General features: G+C 39.3%; 1 protein-coding gene across 1 annotated transcript in view; it reads left to right on the top strand.

Annotated features, from left to right (window-relative positions):
• The window catches only part of gab2 (GRB2-associated binding protein 2), a 64,923-nt gene that overhangs the window by 26,254 nt on the left and 18,992 nt on the right, over nt 1-19,677 (top strand). The window contains exon 2 of the mRNA XM_072691824.1: nt 6,552-6,852. Within this exon, the coding sequence (XP_072547925.1) occupies nt 6,552-6,852 (301 nt within the window). The remainder of the gene's footprint in view (nt 1-6,551; nt 6,853-19,677) is intronic.

The raw sequence follows: 19,677 nt of genomic DNA on the forward strand, positions 1-19,677 counted from the left end.
AAAGTGACGTCTGGCCTGGATCTGAAAGGCTTTTAAGCTCCGACTGCTGTTTAATTACTGAGAGGAATTTGCTGTCATTGCTGCTGCAGTGCTAAAGGGAACAGTGGGGTTTGGTTTTGTCAGCAGTGATAAAATGTTGCTTCACTCCCCGTCCTCGGTCCATCAGCGGCGCGCACAGCCTCTAGTAGCTGTCATTTATCAGTCGGGCAGAAACTAAAATGAGAAACATCCTGGCAGGCTGCTGTAGGAACGCATAGATGCTATTACTTAGCTTCGAGCTTCTTCTTCTTCTTCTTCTGGCTGTTTGGCAGCTGGTACAGAAGGAATTGCTGCATCCAGTAAAGATGCTTTTTCAGTTTATCTATTCAAAGTATTTAAAAGCTACTGTTTAAAGTAGACAACAGTCAGTAGCTGCCAAGCACTCTGAAAATTAAAATACTTGATGCCCACAAAGCAGGAGAAGGCTAGAAGAAGATAGCAGGACATGTTCAGCTGGTTGAAATGTCAGTTTCTTAATGATTAATTGAGACAAACAGAAAAACTGAACAGAACACCCTGCTGACCTCCATTTAGGATGTTTTGTGTTTGTGTCTGTTGGTGTTTCATTGACTGACCTAATTAACACACAGTTAGACACTGTGTCAGTCAGGTCTGAAGATATGGGTCAATGTGGAGCACCACTTTCTATGAATATCCAGAATCACTTACTATCAGAAAGCATATAGGTGAATCACAGTAGATCATTTTGATCAAGCCCTCTCTGTCATGTTTAGGATTCTAGGGCTGCACAATAGGCACTAAATGACTTTAGTATACAGTGGCATTCAAAAGTTAGGGCACCCTAGTCAAAATACCAGTTACTGTGAGTAGTCAAGTAAATAGAAGATTAACTGATGTTAGTTAAATACTTACAATAGTCTAGTCTAGTCTGGTCTAGTCTGGTCTAGTCTAGTCTAGTCAAGTCAAATTATTTGTATAGTGCTTGTGGACAGTGGTGGCTCAGTGGTTAGAGCACCGGGCTATCGATAACAGGGTTGTAGGTTTGATTCCCGGGCTTGGCACGCTGCCACTGTTGGGCCCTTGAGCAAGGCCCGTTACCCTTTCTGCTCCCTGGGCGCTGGAGTTGGCTGCCCACTGCTCTGGGTGTGTGTGTACTCACTGTCCCAAGTTCACTACCATAGATGGGTTATAGGATTTTTGAGTATTTGGTGAAGATAAAAGTGATGAGGTTAAGTGTACTTAAATATCCAAGATACATACTCAGCAGGTATTATTAAAAAATGGAGAATAACAATGCAAGTGCAGCGGCAGCTGCAGCTGGAGAGTTTGCAGTGATGTATGTTGGCATAGCAACGCCTCAGCACTTCCTGTTAGTACAAAACCAGTTAGTATGTTAATATTTTGTGTACTGACCTGCCAAACATGCACTAATAAGGAATTAGGACGCAGCCTCTGACTCCTCAAACCTTCAATCAGCAATCAGCAGCCAGGGGCTCCTCTAAGCAGCTGCCTAGCACTCTGACAATTCAAACAATTGATGCCCTCAAAGCTGGAGAAGGCTATCAGAAGATAGAAGATTCACATCTCTTAAATCATGCAAATACATGAGTTCATCCAAACCTCTACAGAAACGTCAAAGATTTGCTTAAGGGCAACCGCAGCATGCAACAAAGCCCGTAGTGATTAGTTAGAAGCTCATTTGCATATTGCAACCTGCTGTGATATCAGTGTAGTGAAGGGTGATGTCAAGATAATGGAACACAGGCAGTGCATTGTGGAGATGTTGGTTCTTGTTTTGCACAGTAAGACAGTTAACCCATCTCTGCTGCTTGGAATCACTTGATAATGGACTTATTGTGACAGTGCGGGCAGGAGCGGGGTGTGAGAACAGCGATTGAAGGGGAGGTCAACAGCAGGCTTGAGAAAACACAGGATGTGCAGCGGGATCCGTTTTTCCGCTTCCTGCCGGCCGGACAGTGGGACTGAACGAAGGAAGGGGAAGAGAGGGGGCGTCCGTGTGTATGTGTGTGTGCCGAGGGGTGGGGGGGTCAGTGGAAAGAGTGTCCTTGGTTCCCTGTTTTTTGGTGACGGAGGTCCCTGTGTGTGTGTGTGTTGATGGAGGCTGGGGCCTGCAGGATCCTGTGTCAGAAGTGTGTATGTATTTATGTGTGTGTGTGTGTGTGTGTGTGTGACACAGATAGAAAGAAAGAGAGAGAGAGAGAGAGAGAGCGACTGGACGGAAGTGGATTGCTGGCAGTGGGCCAGAAAGTGTCTCTCCATCATCTAGCCGTCTGTCTCTCCCTCCCTCCCTCTCTCCACTGCAGAAAACATTCCTCCCTCGCCCAGTGTCAGACACTACTCCCCACACCAGGCATCTCAAACATTCAAATATTTAAGTCTGCGCAAAAGCTGTGTTAACCTTCGGACTCTGCGGCCTTTTCTGCTTCCCACAAGCGCTGTTAATGTAAGATTAGCTTGCTTAAGATCTGGAAAAAAAATAGATTATATAATCTGCTCACGTACGCGTTCTTTAACAGCAACTGTTGCAAGGCTGTTGAGCAGGCTTTGCAGAATGCTGGCAAGCATCCCTAAAGAGAAATTGTAGATTTGTGTACAGTATTGTGTAGACATTTTAGGCACCTGTAAAAAATAGTCTGGAAAAGCTCCTGATCTGGCTAGTAGGTGTTTATTTACTCTACTAATATTAGAATAAATACGATTAACGCTCACTGTGTTCATTGGCCCATCTCCAAAACTCTCCTCATGGGAGTTTATTCATAGTTCTATTATTCATAGTTCTCATCCAACACCTGGTTTGGTAAATCAGTGCTTAATGATGGTAAATCAGGTGAGCTGGTGATGGAATTAAACACATAAACACTGTGCTGGCTGGGGGCGTTCAGGAGAAACCTGCAACCAAGCTTAGCCCACATCATATCACCTACTTTCTTCAAACAGGAGATGCTATGCTAACCTTTAACTAACAAACACTGGACTGTCAACACATTTGGCTTCGTAAATACAAGCTCAAATCTTCATTTATTTGCTTCAACATATGTGAGAAAGCTTCATAAACAAATCTCTAAGTGGCTCCGCAGGTCTAATGTGCTACCACTATGGTCCAGGAGTCATGAGTTCGAATCCTGAGCCATCCCGCTCTGCCATCAGCAGCCAGAGAAAAAGGGAAAAAATGATAGCAGACAGAGAAATGATAGAGAAATTCTTGCTACTTTTTACTGGATGTATGTTTACCTACATCTGTTCTAATGTAATGTTTACATGCAATAACTCTCTCAATGACATGATGGGTGCCTAAAACGTCTGCTCCGATCTGAAATAGTTAAGATAGATAAAGTGAGGGGGGAACAGGTCAGGGAAAAATCTAATTAACATAATATGTCAATTGCTCCAGATGTAGCCGAGCTGCCAAGACATGGTTGGTGTATGGTTTATCCATGCTATCAGTTTTTTCCCTGGCTTCTGATGACAAAGCGGCATGGCTCAGGATTCCAACTCACGACCTCCAGACCATAGCGGTAGCACATTAGACATTAGACCTGCGGAGCCACTTAGAGACCCCCTTATTTATAAAGCTTTCTGACTTGTTTTGTTGAAGCAAATAAATGAAGATTTGAGCTTGTATTTATGAAGCCAAATTTGGTGACAGTCTGAGTTCAGTGTTTGTTAGCGATGCTAGCATAACATCTCCTGTTCTAAAACTAAGAAACAAACTTCAGATATGAAATTTCTTGGCTGATGGACAGCATCTGGGCTAAATGACAAATCATGTTAGTTTGATTATTACTCCTGAACTACTCCTTTAATGTTAGCATGGTGGCAAATGCATCTATGTTGTTTCCAGCCTGGGTCCAGTTTTGTGGCAGAGAGACAGTATTCAGTGGGATGCTTGCTTAACCAATGAAGGATCAACTTTGGGCTAAGGTGCTTTCAGGAAACCCAGCCCTGCCTTGTTTTGGTAAAAAACTACAAACAATGTGGTCCTGTTTGGTAGCGTAGCAGTTTAAACTGGCAGCTCAGGAGTGAGTAGCAAATAGAAACTGCAACTTAAGCCTATTAAGTTAAATGTGAACCAACTTTGCGACAAAAGAAAGTATTAATGGGTGGGGCACGGATAAGTCAATTGATCCTTCACGTTTTGTTTCTTAAGGCTTACTGGGTGTGTGTGCCACACTGGTTTTACTAATCATATTTATAATTATATGGATGTCTTACTCTTTGACAGTAAGGTGTGGATTTGTCAGATGTGGTGGGTGCATCTGTTTATTTACATTAGAACTAATGTCCCCCCCACCCCCACCCCTCCCATCATTCGACCAAATCCAACGTATTCGTCTGTGTTGCTGAGCGCATGATTACTACAAACACAATCTGATTGGCTCACAGTCAGACTGTAACCTCGCAGGTGTGTTTACCGGGGAAGCAGTTGCCATGGCGGTGTGGCGTGTGTTTGTGTGTGTGTATGCGCGTGTGCCTGCGCGTGTCTATGTCTGTTTGTAGTGTGTGTTTACCTCCTCTTCAGCTATATCTGAACAGGAAACAATATGGGGGAGTAACACCTGTCTCAGATAAGCCACATGCAGTGTGTAACACACATACACGCACTTCTACACATTTCCTTAGAACTTAATCTAGGTTTCCATCAATGTGATCTACACACTAACTGAAGTCTTTCTTATTATGAAGTCTTGTTTATTTTTACTTCTTTTTCACTTTGCTGAAAAGCAGCTACAGTTTCAATGTTTCAAAACTTTCTTCTGAAAAGTTTAAATGAATTATTGCCACTTATTTATCTGTTAAGATTGTTTATTAACCTTAGATTATTTTTTAAAATTATGTTTATGTGATGCTAAATTAATGAAATGTGGTGATATCCCAAACGTTTGACTACAACATGTTTGAAATATTAAAGTTAAAGCGTTGTTCAGCGAAAAATCAGATTAACACCATTTATAATTGACCTCAGATACAGTCTATCAGCCAAGATATATTTGAAATCTCACTTGTGCTTCTTTGGTTTAGAACGAGAGATGCTAGGCTAATGTCGCTAACAAACACTGGATTTAGATTGTCACCGGTTGGCATAAATATATGCTAAAATACATTTGTTGAAAAGCTGTGTAAATATTTATTTAGTATTTATTATTTATTTTATTATTTAGCAACACAGTATAAATATTCCTTCAAAACATTTAAGCTAAATTGGAATTACATAATCATCAGCATAACATCCCTTTTTGTACTATTATTTATTATTTAGTATATTAATATATACTAGTATATAGTATATTTAGTATATTTAGTTCAAACGTGCCAGGAATTATAACATATTTTTCTGAAGCAAAAGTGATTTCAGTTACTCAAAATGTGCAGAGCAGAGCAGAGAGGGTTTTTTATAGACAAAGGTCATACTGTATTCTAAAACACATTGATTTATCTGAGAGGTGTTTTTGGGAGTGTATTTATAGAAATGAGATTGGTGATGGTCTAAGTACAGTGTTTGTTAGTAGCGTCAGCCTAGCATCTCTGTTCTAAACCAAAGAAGCAAACTTGAGATGTTGAGGCTGATCTTCTGTATTTGATGCAAGTACAACAATGGTACAAAAAAAAAAATTGGGACTGTTAGGATCTCTGTTTATTTTATTTTCATTTGAACAGAACGTTGTGTAAGATACCGTCTATCCCATCTAGTGCTGTGTAGTTCCCGCTGAGGTAGTTAATACAGCCTGTAGTGTGTTAATTATGCAGTGCAAACATTAGCATGTTCAATGTGTTTCCACTCAGACACACACAATTCCCCAACACATTGTCCTCGTCCAGTCCACCATGATTTCATGAGTTGGAATAAGATGTTTAACCCAGAATTTCTTTGAAATACTTGTTTATGTTGTAGTCGTTTCAAATTCCGAAGGTGAAAACAGTGAGGGATAAAGAACAAAGAGAGATATTGAGTGTAAAAGTCAGTCTCTCTACACGTGGCAGCAAGAGGGGGAGAGACGAGAGAGAGAAGGAAAAAGGTTGGGTCGGGGGGGGGGGGGGGGGGGGGGGGGGGGGGGCAAACAAGACTACAGTTACCATAGTGATACTCCTAAACCACTACAGCTCCTGTACCAATACTGTGCAAATCTAACATCTCCGGGTCCGGGTGGCACGCACACCTGGGAAAGCACTGTATATAACCTGATGGTGTGTATGTATTTTGTCCATGAACCCCCTTACCGTGACAGTTCAGTATAATTGCACATACTGTTACACAGTTATTTGAATGTCCATTTCATTTCCTCTGATATTAACAGATTGTCTGTTCTTTGTGTCAGTGTCCCGTCACATATTATATACAACTGTTCATCTTCTTGTTTACTCATGTTTAAATGTGTCGTTACATTTACATTTACATTACATTAACCTTTAGTTCAGTCTTAGAAGCACTTTGAAGCACTGAGAGTCTGCATACGTAGACGGTCCTGTGAAGGTGGAGTTATTGGCATCAGCATTGTTGTTCTCCTCTAATCTGGTGTTATCGTGTTCTTCAGGCCTGGAAGAAGCGCTGGTTCATCCTCCGCAGTGGACGCATGAGTGGAGACCCAGATGTGCTGGAGTACTACAAGAGTGACCATGCCAAAAAGCCCATCCGCATCATAGATCTGCACTGCTGCGAGCAAGTGGATGCTGGCCTTACTTTCAAACGTAAGGAATTTCAGGACAGCTTTGTGTTCGATATCAAAACAGCTGAAAGAACCTTCTACCTGGTGGCAGAGACGGAGGAGGAGATGAACCGTTGGGTTCGTTCTATCTGTCAGCTCTGCGGATTCAACCAGTCTGAGGACAACCATGGTAAGCAAGCCATTTATGAGAACTTCACAAGATTCAGACTGTGCAGCTCATGGTTGCTTTTCAGAGTAAATATGATATTGCAATGTCAGTAACTACTGCAAAATCATTAAATGGTATCTTTGGGGGTACAGTATGATTCAATATAGGCGGCAAGTCTGTGGAAAAGCTCTTAAAATGAAAGGAGCCAGTGGTATTGTTTCTGGGATTTATCTTTTATTTGATTTATTTATATTATTTTCAGGGTTCAAAATACTATCACTTGATGACCTGTCCCTGAGTGATCACTTAAATAGTCTTTAATGACCAACAACACAACAAATAATGGCCTACTTTCCTGTTACATTATAACTCTTATTGATGCTGTTCTTGCATTGTTCTATTAGACCTTCCAATATTTGGGCTTTATTTGAAATTGTGAGATGAATTACACTATATGTCCAAATGTTTATGAATACTCCTCCTAATAAATACATTCGGCTGCTTTAAGTGCACCTATTCCTGACACAGATGTAGAGAAGCATAAGAAAGGCAAAAGAATAGTACTCTCTGTAGTAGATAAACATGAACGTGTTGGCACCATGACTAATGCCAGGCATGGACTGAAAGGGTATAAACCCCCCAGCATTAAGCTGTGGAGCAGTGAAACTGTGTTCTCTGGAATATGGTTGGTACTGCATCCAATACTTTTGGGATGAGTTGGGGAGTTGGGGATGTTCGGGATGTTCTTGTCATGGACTGCATCATTTAGTAGAACACCTTCCCTGGGTAGTACAGTCAATTGCTCCAACAAAAACAGGATGAACTTAATAGACATGATTTCGGAAGAAACAATGAATGAGCAGGTGTCCCAATACTTTTGTCCATAGTGTATTTCTGCTGTAGAGTGGATTAGTTCCTTACTGAAAACTGCAAAGGTTTCTCTGTGTGCATATTTGAACTGCTGCTAGTAGGGGCTTTTCTATGGCTATGAAGGTGTGTTCATGACTGGAACATTAACTGGCCAATGGACTGGAACTGTTCTTTTGTGTAATGTATCACAAGGTCATGAGAAATTTCTGCTCAGGTCAAAAATCTCTTCACTACTGTATACAAGCCATTAAACTGGGCATGTTGTCTCACCGTCTGGAAGGGTTATTTTGTGGTTCACTGGGGTTTTGCTCTAGTTAAATCATGTTGTCTTCTTATTGTTAGAGCTCTCATAATGAATCAGTTAGACTTGATTATTTGCTTATAAAATCACAGATTCTAATTTATCTTCACAATTAATTGGCAGTGATATAATATTTTTGGAGAGTTTGGTAGACACATGCATTACATGCATTTTTTTTGCCACAGTTTGTATACTGTCAAAAACCTTCTAACTCCAAAATGGCAACTTTACAGGAGGATAAAAAGCCATCTTTACTTGTAATGGAAGACAATAAAACTTCTATTCTGAGTAAATTTGGAACCTTTTTTTATTTCCATTTCTTTCATCATGTAAGTTTGACAGGTTTTAAAGGACAGCTGCCAGATTCAGATTATGTTTAAATGTGGAAAGAAACAGCAGAAATACAGATACAAGGTTTTTGTGACAGTCATAGTATGCTTATATAAACACTATCTGGCAAATAATGTGTATAATGCATATAAATGGTATATCTTGTTTAAAGGATGATTTTATATGATGGAAAAGAATCATTTCCTGCCAAGCCCATATATGAAAACTAATCTGCAAAACCAATTTTAAAGCACTCAATTAGGACAGAGATCATTTACAGGAGATGAAGAGGTTGTAAAATCAACCTGTAAAATGAAGCAGGTATAGCCTGTGAGTGGTTTGTTATTGCTCCGTTAAGTCTATTTCTTTTGTTTGACCTTATTTAAAATGTCTGTAAAAAATACCCAGTAGATTACTTCAAAGAAGTCTTTTCTTCTTTTTGATTGGTTAGGTTTATAAGGACAACGAGATCCATCATTATAAGAGCAGAGCTATGAACAGTTCTGCAGTTTAAAAACACATCCTTAATCTGATGTAGACATTTAGGACTTTTCTCTAGAACAAATGTAAGTAAATTCATAGGAAGATACTGGTGTGTGAGGGCCATTGTTGTTAAATTAGTTCTAAAAAAATAAATAAATAAAAAAGATTCTCTTAAAAACATGTTTTTTAGTGTTTATGTAGTAATTTGTAGTCTATCCTTTTATCCTGCATCTTACTATAAATGTGAAACACATTTTCCATTTTCATTATTCAGTTAAATCCATAAAAAGTATGAAAATCTGAATCAAACCATACATGCAAAATCTTTCCATAAATAAGAGCAGGAACAGCAGGAAACTAATCCTCCTTGAAATATGTAATACATTTTTTTTTCTTATATAGACACTGACAGCACTTTAAGAACAATCTTGTTCAGCTAGACATTAGTTGTAGTAATTCAGCTATTTAAACTGAACTCTTATCTTCTGGTACCTTCTGAAAGGAAGATTTTATGATAAATAACATTGTATCATAATTTTGCTTTTGTATAAAGAATTCCTGATTTGGGTGATGGTCCTTTGAATAGAGTTAGAGCGTTTTTTTTTTTTAAACTGTAGAAAGGAACATATTTTTGCATTACTGTTTCTGTGCTTCTGTTCACCAGAGAAAGGCAACACCCTTAATGAAAGTGTTGTTTTCCTAGTCACATCTAATCTATAGATATGTTAAGGTGTTAAAGTAGTATGGAATTTGCATGTATTCCGGAGTTTAATAGGTACATTCCCTGGCCTAGAGGTCCATGCTAATGTTCTCTCTGAATTGATGAAAAAGTCAGATAAAATGCACTAGAAGGAAACATGATATCATGGTGTATTGCGTTCATTATCCCCCCCAATGCTCCTCATCTCTGTTATTTGAGAAAGTTGGGCTGGATTGAGCGTGCTAAATGGATGCAGCATCTGAAAGGTTTATTGATTTTTTTTTGCCTCTCTCTCCTTTGTTTTGTTAAAGAAAGGGAGTGATTGCTGCCCATCAAATCTGGCACAATGGCAGTGCTTATATAGAAGACAGTCTTTAACGCTGCCTCTGGGAGGAATAAAGAGAACTTTGTGTTGTAGCGTTTGTGACAGCTCGCATATTTCAGCCTGCACTCTCAGATGTGTGCGGAATGAACAAATCTGCGTGGTCTGAGGAGGACAGGGTTTTTTCCTGGTCATTAGGTGTAGCACCAAGGTTGATACACAGTGGAGCCTATATTACAAGAAACGTATTAGATAAGTTCATTAAAACTACACTTTGGGTCTAGACAGGCGTTGACTGTAGGACAGAAATATTAGATAATATTATTTAATAACTATCAAAACCTCTTTGCATCGCTGTGACGAAATTCGGTATTCGAATACAGCCTCCGAAGGATGCAGCCCCTGAATTGGGACACATCTAGAGAGGACAGTAACACTACCTAGTTTTGGGAAGATTGGGAAGAAGGAATAATTACAAAATATGATGACTGTGTTTTTGTTATAGTGTTGAAAACTGTGCTTTGTTATGCAGCTGCTGTAATCCATCACAGCACCGTAAAGCAGCCAAAGAAGCAGAGCTTATCGGTTATTAAAAAAAACAACAACAACAACAAAATAATAGGCTTGTAATGCTAACTGAGTGGCTATTACCATCTCGTCTCCCCAAAGTCCACTCTGAGCATTTATCGTCCTTAAAAACTGAATAAATGCATTTTATGGCACCTTTTGCCTTAAATTTACTGTGTTTGAATGTTCCTAATTAGACTCTTTTATTATGCTATAATGAAACATCCAGTTGGTGTTTATTTTAGAACTGACAGTATTTACAGTATAATTAGGGGAGTCTTTTTTTCACAATAACAGAATGTATTATGATATTAATAAAATACTGTCATATTGCCCATATTTATTTGTGATGTACATATAATTAGCCTATGTACCTGCTGTGTACCAGTTTTTAATTACTGGGGTTCACATATCTGTCTTGAATAATGATTCAAGAGTATCAAGTAAGTATTTTCTCACTGTCACACAAAAACCTCATGTCTTTAAAATGCCAACTTTACAGAAGAAAGAAAGACCCTTTATAACTTTCAGTGAAAGTCACTGTAAAAAGCTTTTATTCCAAGTCATTTGGAGCATTTCTATTGACCCATTCATCATGAAATTTTGACACAATGAAAGGAACAACTGCCAAAACAACAACACTGGAGATACAAGTTTTTGCTTGACTTTTTTGTAACTGATGTTTGCTTGTAAAAATGTTTTTTCCCCACACATTTTAGGAAGGCTCTGCATGTTTTTGATGGCAGCTGATAATGTGTGATTTAATACTAGATATAGCAAATCCAGATGTTTTCAGAACACACACATGCACATACCTAAAAAAGGCCCCACATTGCTTCATTTTGCCTTGAAATGGGGGATGGATGATTTGTACATCTTTGCTGTGTTAGCTAATGTCAGGGCTGGGTGGCTGTCTCTTGTATGGTTTGTGGAGTTGAACACTCTGAGTGTGGAAAAAAGGGTTTTACTGACGGATGTATTTGGCACTTTGATCACACATAAAATCATGGGTGGTCCCTCAAGTGAAGTTTACTTCCTTAACCGCTTTCGTAACAGTAGCCGAACTGCAATTATTTTTTTTAAATAGTCCCAAATTGCTCTTCAGATATCCTTACTCGCCTTACTTAATTCCATGTGCCGTGATACAGGGAGAGCTGACACAGTCTATGAATCACACACAGCAAGAACATCACACTTCTAATGTTGCTCTGTGAATCAGTCAAACCGCTCAGCCTAGAGCTATGGCTGTGATCTACAGGCCTCATGTGTAATGTATGTTTTAACTACAGAAGAGGCATTTGTATTGTCTGTGTCCCCTTCATTCCTTTAGGTGATGTCTTTTCAGCTAAAGTCACTGGTAACATGACCTCTGAAATGGTTGGGAAGTGGGATTCACACTTTGAGCCATCACTAATAGACACATTTTTTTCTGGAAGAGCTGAGAGATACAGGACCATCACTGAAAGTGAAAGAAGCATGTTGACTGAGGTGGTAGAATAAACCACACATATGTGGGTTACACAGTGTTACACAGTTATCCTGCCAGATTCTCCAAAGTTGCATACTACAGTTAGCCAAGTAGCAATGACAGCCACGGTTAAAATGCTACATATTGTTGCTGTAATGCATGTTAGTGTTATAGCATGTAGTAAGTATAGACCAGCTGGCATTAAAAAAATGAGAAGAGTTTTAGAATACATGGCGGGTATGTAGTACTGTGCTATAGTCATATCTATAGATGATTAGAAGATGCAGAGAAAAATGGGACGCCTAACACCCACTCTAGATTTGGAGGAATATCAGATAAATAGCACTTAAAGTTTTGAGAGAAATACAAAAATCAAGCTCTACTCTCACTTACATTTACATTTACATGTAAGGCATCTTGCAGACACTCTTATCCAGAGTGACTTACAAAAGTGCTTTGCTATTTACCCAAGAATAACCTCTTTTGCATAGACTAAAAATTCAAAGATCCCTCTAAGCTTAGACACTACTAAACACAAGTCAGTATGGAACAGGTGTTACTGTAAAGGGTGTAAAGATTCACACAATTCTTGTGTTATTCTTGTTAATTCTTGTGTTCTTGTGTTATTGTTATTATTAATTCGTGTGTGTTATTTGACATCATACATTTTAAGATACAGCAGAAAACAGAAGTGTCTGGCATGTTGCCGTATGTTTGCGATTCTATTTTTAGAAACAAAACCTGTGAATTTATTCTGTTTTAACACTCACAACAGTCACAAACTACTATGTTAGAGCCAAATTAACATGCTAGTTATAATACAAATGTGATATATTGTATACAGTGATGGATGGTATTATCAGATTCATCCTTCCACTTTGGGAATAACTGGACACTGTGGGTCTAAGAGGTTGTTAAGCTGATCAAAAAAAAAAAAAAAAAAGAAGCTTTACAAATCACCTCTTAGTTTTTCATAGATTTCTGAGTTTGATTAAGTGTAACAATGTTAACAAGCTAACTGAGCTGAGGTGTAGAGTGCCAGGTTAGTATGAACAGAATGTTCTTCCAGGTCGTCAAAAGGGAGGAGCCAGAAAGCAATATTACAACAAGGGTGAGAACATCGTTTTTCACAGCTTCCAAGACTGAACTTTGGTATATTTGAAAAACTGAGCGCAATTCTCTCTGAAAGAATGATAATTTTTGCTTGGAAATTAAAGTATAAAGACGTATGACCTCTGATTTCACACAGCACTGTGTAATTGGCACTACTTCAAATATTATTTATCATTGCTATTGTAACATTCACCTCTGAAATATGCAAACAAATAGCAGAGGTATGCTAATTAGAGCTCTAAAAAGGACAGAACCGAGGTTTTATGAGCACTCAGGCATATGAAAGTGTTCACTCAGTCTAACAAATGTGCCTTATTTCATTAAAAAAACACCCAGCCCTGTCTTAATTATACCGCAGCATGGGTCCGGCAGCTTCATCACATTGCATTAGCATACTGTATCGCAATGAAAATGTGTATGAGATGTATGAGATGTTGTCCATGTTGTGCCGTTATTTGCAGTTTTATGACGCTCAAATGACTTGAGTGGGTTTTTACAGCATCCTTTTACTGAAAGAGCTTTAAGAAAGCCATTCACTTGCTTTTTCACCTCCCAATACAAACCTGTCCCGATGACCTCCCCAGGCTGATTCCGTAACTTAAAGCAGAGCTGTTGTTTTTTATAAGCTGCAGTCCTCGCCTTCTCTAGAGAATAAAACACACATAGAGCGGGACTGCAATGTAGATCAGAGCAGCTCTCTCGCTCCCACTCCCTCTCCAGATGAATGCTGTGGTTGACCTCTCATTTCCCCCAGCTAGTATCAAGTTGTCAGCGGCACTGTACGGCATGAAAAATGGGACAGAGCAGTTTGCCTCTGAGGGACAGCACTGATAGTTGCTCACCCGTCTACCTATAGTATATACTGTGTACACAGGACATTTTAAGGGATTTCGGTGGTGAAGTCTTGGACATGTATGTTTTAGAGGTTGTCACTATTGATTTAACAAGGAAGCAGGTATTCTACCGATTATTTTGATGGGTAATAGATGATTGCTTAATAGGTCAAGCAACACAAACTTACCTGAACATTAACAAGCCTACAAAACAAGCTTACAAAACGTTGACATTGCTCTAATATCTAATATCTACATATGTACTAAACTTTTTCAAGGGAATGACCTATACCTGACGTTAAAAAACCCCTGAAAAAAGTAGATTTGGGCCACTTTACCTGCTGTGCATACATAGCCTTACTGATGTGGGATAAAATAGTGGGTTTTAATGTACTTAACATAATAGGTTTTAATGTAACAAATGCAGAAACAGATACATTCATATTCAAGTAGAACGTGCGTCTTCTTTACTTCTTTACGTCTTCTTTATATATATATACACACACATTATTTGCCAATTTTGACAGCAAACAAGAAGATATTTCTCAATATTATCATCATGTGAAGGCCATCAGATATAGTTGTCTATAGCAAATGTCTATAGAGTAGTTGTGTGTCAAAGACGTGGCTGTGGTCAGATGCTGCTCCATCCCATGAGGTGAGGTGGTGATAATCCAGCATCCTGACTTCACTAACACTCTTGTTGCAGAATGCAATCAACTCCTCACATTTACATGTACTGGTTCTTGCTTTAAAAAAAAAACATACAAATCTTGCTCAAATGTTCCTAAAAGTATTCTTCAAAAACATAAGCACTAGGTTGTGTTTGACAGTTTTGCATATAAAGATGTTTGGAAACAATAAGGGTTGTTGCTAAACATTTTTATTCCATTAATTATTATGATGTTAGTCTTAATATAACAAATATCATGATATCAGATCATACACAGAAACCTGACTTACTTTAAATCACTTAACATCAGAGTCAAGCTGTGAAGTTAGTGTTATGTCTTTCAGTCTAGTTTCGTCTGTAGATGTGTCATTGTAAGCAAACAAAGATGCGTTGTCTAGACTTCAACTGTAATCATAGTCAGACATCTGTTGGGAAAACAAACAACAACAACATACTCAACACTAGTGATTAATGCACCTGTTTTCGGGGGGGTTTGGTTTAGCTCCAGCGACTCTACATAGTACCGAAAAGAATTTTGGCCCCACCAGTCGCACAGCTGCGGGGGGATTCCAGGGATGACAAAGCTTGTAGATGATTTCGTTTTTATTTTTGAGGGCCCAGACAGTTCAGATGGAGGGCACCACTCTGCGTCAAGCATAGTAAAAACAATGATTCACAGCAAAGATTTTAAAAGTCTGACTGGCCTCCTGTCTGTCTGAGCTTTCGGCCCCTCGCTTAAACACTGAATCAGGTACTTCTTTCTCAGAGTGCAGCCAGAAGAGCGCACGTCATCTTTGTGAGTGAATCCTTATGCATACTTCTTTTTACTGCATACTTACTCTGTAACTGTGTGCTGTGTGATGGAGGGAGGGGGCTTTTTAGGACTTCGTTTTCAGGGAAAGCGTGTGTGTTTGTGGTGTGTAATAGAAGCACGGTGGGGGATGGTGTGTGGCAGCAGCAGCAGGCTGGTATCGATGCTCTGATCTGTCTGTTATACTCACTGTGCAAGGTTAGGCTGCATGAGGAAGGGAGGGGGCGAGCTACTCCTGGGACACACACCAAGGTTATGCAAGGGCAACCTAGACAAACCCCCCTGTACCCGCTCCAAACGCACATACACACTCTCGCTCACACACACACACGCAAAGTGCCCTTCACATCCATCGATTTTGTTTGAAATAACGAGACGCCATGGTGCTGGGGGGTCAAATTGCTGATGCCACTCAGCTGTCTGCCTCGGACTGCTGCTGCTAAAACATCCCAGAATACCCAAACACATCACCACGGCAGCGCACACCCTGCAGCACTGGGCCAGTAAACTTATATTGCCTTTTCTTATCTCGCACCCTTTAGAAATATTGCCTTTATTGAAAAATTGGCAGCTTAATAAAAGTCCATGTTGGAATGTTTCTGACGGTAGTTCAAATGTTAGTCTGTCCTGAAAGACCTTTTTTATGAGGTTTTTCACCGTTTTCAGTGTGATCAGAGATTAAAGGAGCATGCAGAACCTTTTCTGAGAAATAAGCTGTACTCTAACAGGAGCATTTGTTAAAAAATAGGCCACATAGCCCAGATATCACTTTCATGACACAGATGGTATGAAAAGAAAGTGTTACTGGGCTAATTGATTAGCATTCATGTTCTCATGTTCCCATGGTTCACCACCACAACCCTGCAGGCTGAGTTGAACGGCAAGAAGGTTGTGTTGCTTTTAAAACAGGGAAACAATATAAATCATTAAAATTTGGTGCTGAAAAACATTAAATATGTTGTTTTTCATGTGTTTGCTTTTTTATGGCAAAATCAAAAACAGGGAAAAAAAAACAGATAGCCCAAGATTAGATTACCCAACCCACTCATTAGTACTCTCCCCCATCACATGTACACACATGTAATGCTCCCCGACACTGGGAGGGTGAGGACTGACACATGCTCAACCAGCCACCACCTCTTTTCAAATGGCTAACATAATTATACTGCAGTAATGTGAGGAGAGAGAGAGAGCCATCTGCCCACCCAGCAAGAGCAAGGCCAATTGTGCTCTCTCAGGCTCTGGCTGCTGATGGCAGGAAGCATGACCCGGGATTTGAACCAGCAATCCTCGGGTCATAGTGGCCGCACCTTAGGCTGCAAAACTAAACAGATTAAATATGAAAATCAATCAATTCAGTCCCTGGTTATTATTTTTTTTGGATTCTTAATTAAGTATATATATATTTTTTATATATTTTATTTGTTCAGTTTGTGTGACCCCTGACATTTCTGAATTCTTCATGTTTTACGCTTAAGCAGTATTCTTATGAGTAATTTGGTATGGACACTATGTCTGTGCACCTTGTAATTCACCCTTACTATGAGATCCAAAAGGCTAAAATGTCTGTCGTAGCAATTATGGCTGCATTGCTTCTATTGGTGATACAGAGACTGGGACAATCTTTATAATGTAAACAGTGAGGGAAGGCGGGTAAAATAATGCAAGTCTGTGCTATTTTACAGAATAGCGTCATCCCAGATTAAAGATGAAAATCAGGTTTGGCCCCTGGTCAGTTTTTTCATTTTCTATTTTAAGCATTAAATCATAAGCATGAAAACTAGTGATACTCAGATTTATATCGGCATTACATCAAGGGTATTGTTTATGATACAGCAGTTTTACCCATCAGCACTGATGGATATCTACACTGTCAGGAAAAGAGGATATTTCACAGATATGCAGGTACATAATGTCTCCAAAGATAAAAGCAATGTAAAAGTACAATTGTAGCTGCTTTACTTCCCAGTAGTTTTTCATTACTTGAACAGTAAGTTAAACAGTAAGTTAAAGCATATAATAGCATACGAAGTTCTTAAAAATGTATAGGTACTATCCTGATTTAAGCCTGAACAATCAGATTTGATTCCACACAACCCCCAGTGCTCGAATTTCATCCAAACCAGGCCTGACTGCGAATCATCTTGGCTGAAATTGGGACTAGTTTGTATCCAGTCCCAGTAGACCAGGGATGCCTACCCCCCTCCTGGAAGCATGCCTACAGAGATTACTTCCAATCCTAATCTAACACATCTGATGCAGCTAATCAAAGTCTTCAGGACTTGGATATTAATGCAGGGTGTGTCATATTACTAGCTGGAATGCCCTGCTGTAGAAGAACAGGCTTCCATTTGCAAGCCATTTTAAGGTTCTTCTACCAGGTTTTAAATGTTCCAGTATGCTTTCATTTTTGTGTCAGCATATGACTGATTTTGCTTTTTTACTTCAAGGCTGAATATTGTTTTTCATATTTCATATGGCTTTCATATATAAGCAACTGGCCTTATTATATGTGTAGCATCTGCTTAATCACTTACATGCAGTAGTCCATTTTAGTGATGTTTCAGTCTGTTACCTTGATGCTGAGTATCGGCCTGATCAGATCTAATCTCCATGTTTCTAATATATAATCTAAATAATAATGCAGCCACACAATTTAGGTAAGTTGTCCTTGATAACTAATACTGAAGTAAAATTTCTCTGTTTTTAGTAAACAGGTTACTTAATGTGACACTCTGTAATGATGTACACTATATGGACAAAAGTATTGAGACACCTGCTCATTCGTCATTTATTCCGGAATCAAGGGTACTAAAAAGAGTTTATCCTGCTTTGTTGGAATAACTGTCTCTACTGTCCAGGGAAGAAGGCTTTCTAGATTTTGAAGCATTGCTGTGAGGATCTGATTGCAGTTAGTGACTTTTAATTGCATTCAGCAACATCATCCCAGAAGTATTGGATTGAGCACCACCATTCCAGAAAACATAGTTTCACGGCTCCACAGCTCAATCCTGGGGGGCTTTATACCCCTCTAGCCCAGGCCTGGCATTAGGCATGGTGCCAGTAGTTTATTTATCTGCTTCAGAGAGTCCTATTGTATTGGCAATGCTTCTCTACAGGGACAGGGACAAGCTGTGTGTGTGTGCATTTACAAATCTGTGTCAAAATGACCATTTTATAGTGTGTTTAATATCTTACAATCCAGTTTGACTGACCTGCCTGTTCGTTGAATGCGCTGCAGTGAAACCACTTCCTGTTAGATATGTGTGTACAGTGGTTTGTCGACTACTAGTGTAAAGTGTAAAGTTTTATGGTCTGATGAATGCTCTATGATTTGGTTTTCTGTAGCGAGTGCATTAGTCTACTCCTCTCGATTCTGAACATGCTGATCAGTGCTGTTCTAAAACTAAAGAAAGTTCCTCTGCTGGTTCAAAACGGATCATGTCCACAAGAGTTTCATTTCTAATCAGCCATGATCAGGAGAAATGGTGGGATACTGCAGCCAAAGCACTAGAACTAGAAATTACATTACTATTTCATTTATCACTGTAAAATAGTTAAACACTACAGACTATAAACTGCTCTGTTAGTTTCTAAAAACACTCTTATACTTATACACTCTCACATATAGGCTGTGAATAATGTCCGTTAATTAAACCTAGAGAACACTAGAGGGTGCTGAGCTAGAGTGGTAAAAACAAAGGATTGGAACTGGATCTGGCTTCAAATAGCCAATACCAGATCCTTTAAAACATGCATAGATTGGGATCAGGGATTAGACTGAGACATTTTTAAACCATTTCATTGCTCAGCTGGGCTTATTGGTGACATATCATCAGGCTGAATAAAGGCAGTCCTGTGTTTTCCCCATTTCTGGTTATCATGGCTATCTTTGTATGCTAGATGTTCCATTGATCCATAGTTCTATTTAACTCCTATGTAGACACAGGCAGGTCTGCTGAAGATGTGCCACCTCTCTAATGTTCTGCTTCTAAAATACTAATGATGTTCATAACATGAGCTATTAGGCTATACTCATGAGGTCTAGAATCATGAGATCATCTAGACACCCCTCTTGAGTCAAGCAGTTGATAGACTGTGGTTAAACTGTGGTTCAGCCTTGTCAAGCATTACACACTATCATTCCAGTCCCTGCTTTTCTCAGAAAAATCTGTGCATAATATGGTTTTGGTTATCAATACCATAAAAGGATTCATTCTCTTAAGCATATATTTGCTTATTGTTAGCTACAGCCTGTGGACAAAAGTATTGGGACACATACACTTTACACCTACAGGAGCTTTTATGACAACCCATTCTAAATCCATAGGCATTAATATAGAGTTGGTCCCCCTTTGTAGCTCTAACAGCAGGT

Source organism: Salminus brasiliensis, chromosome 11, assembly GCF_030463535.1.
Source record: "Salminus brasiliensis chromosome 11, fSalBra1.hap2, whole genome shotgun sequence".
NCBI classification, from domain to species: Eukaryota; Metazoa; Chordata; class Actinopteri; order Characiformes; family Bryconidae; genus Salminus; species Salminus brasiliensis.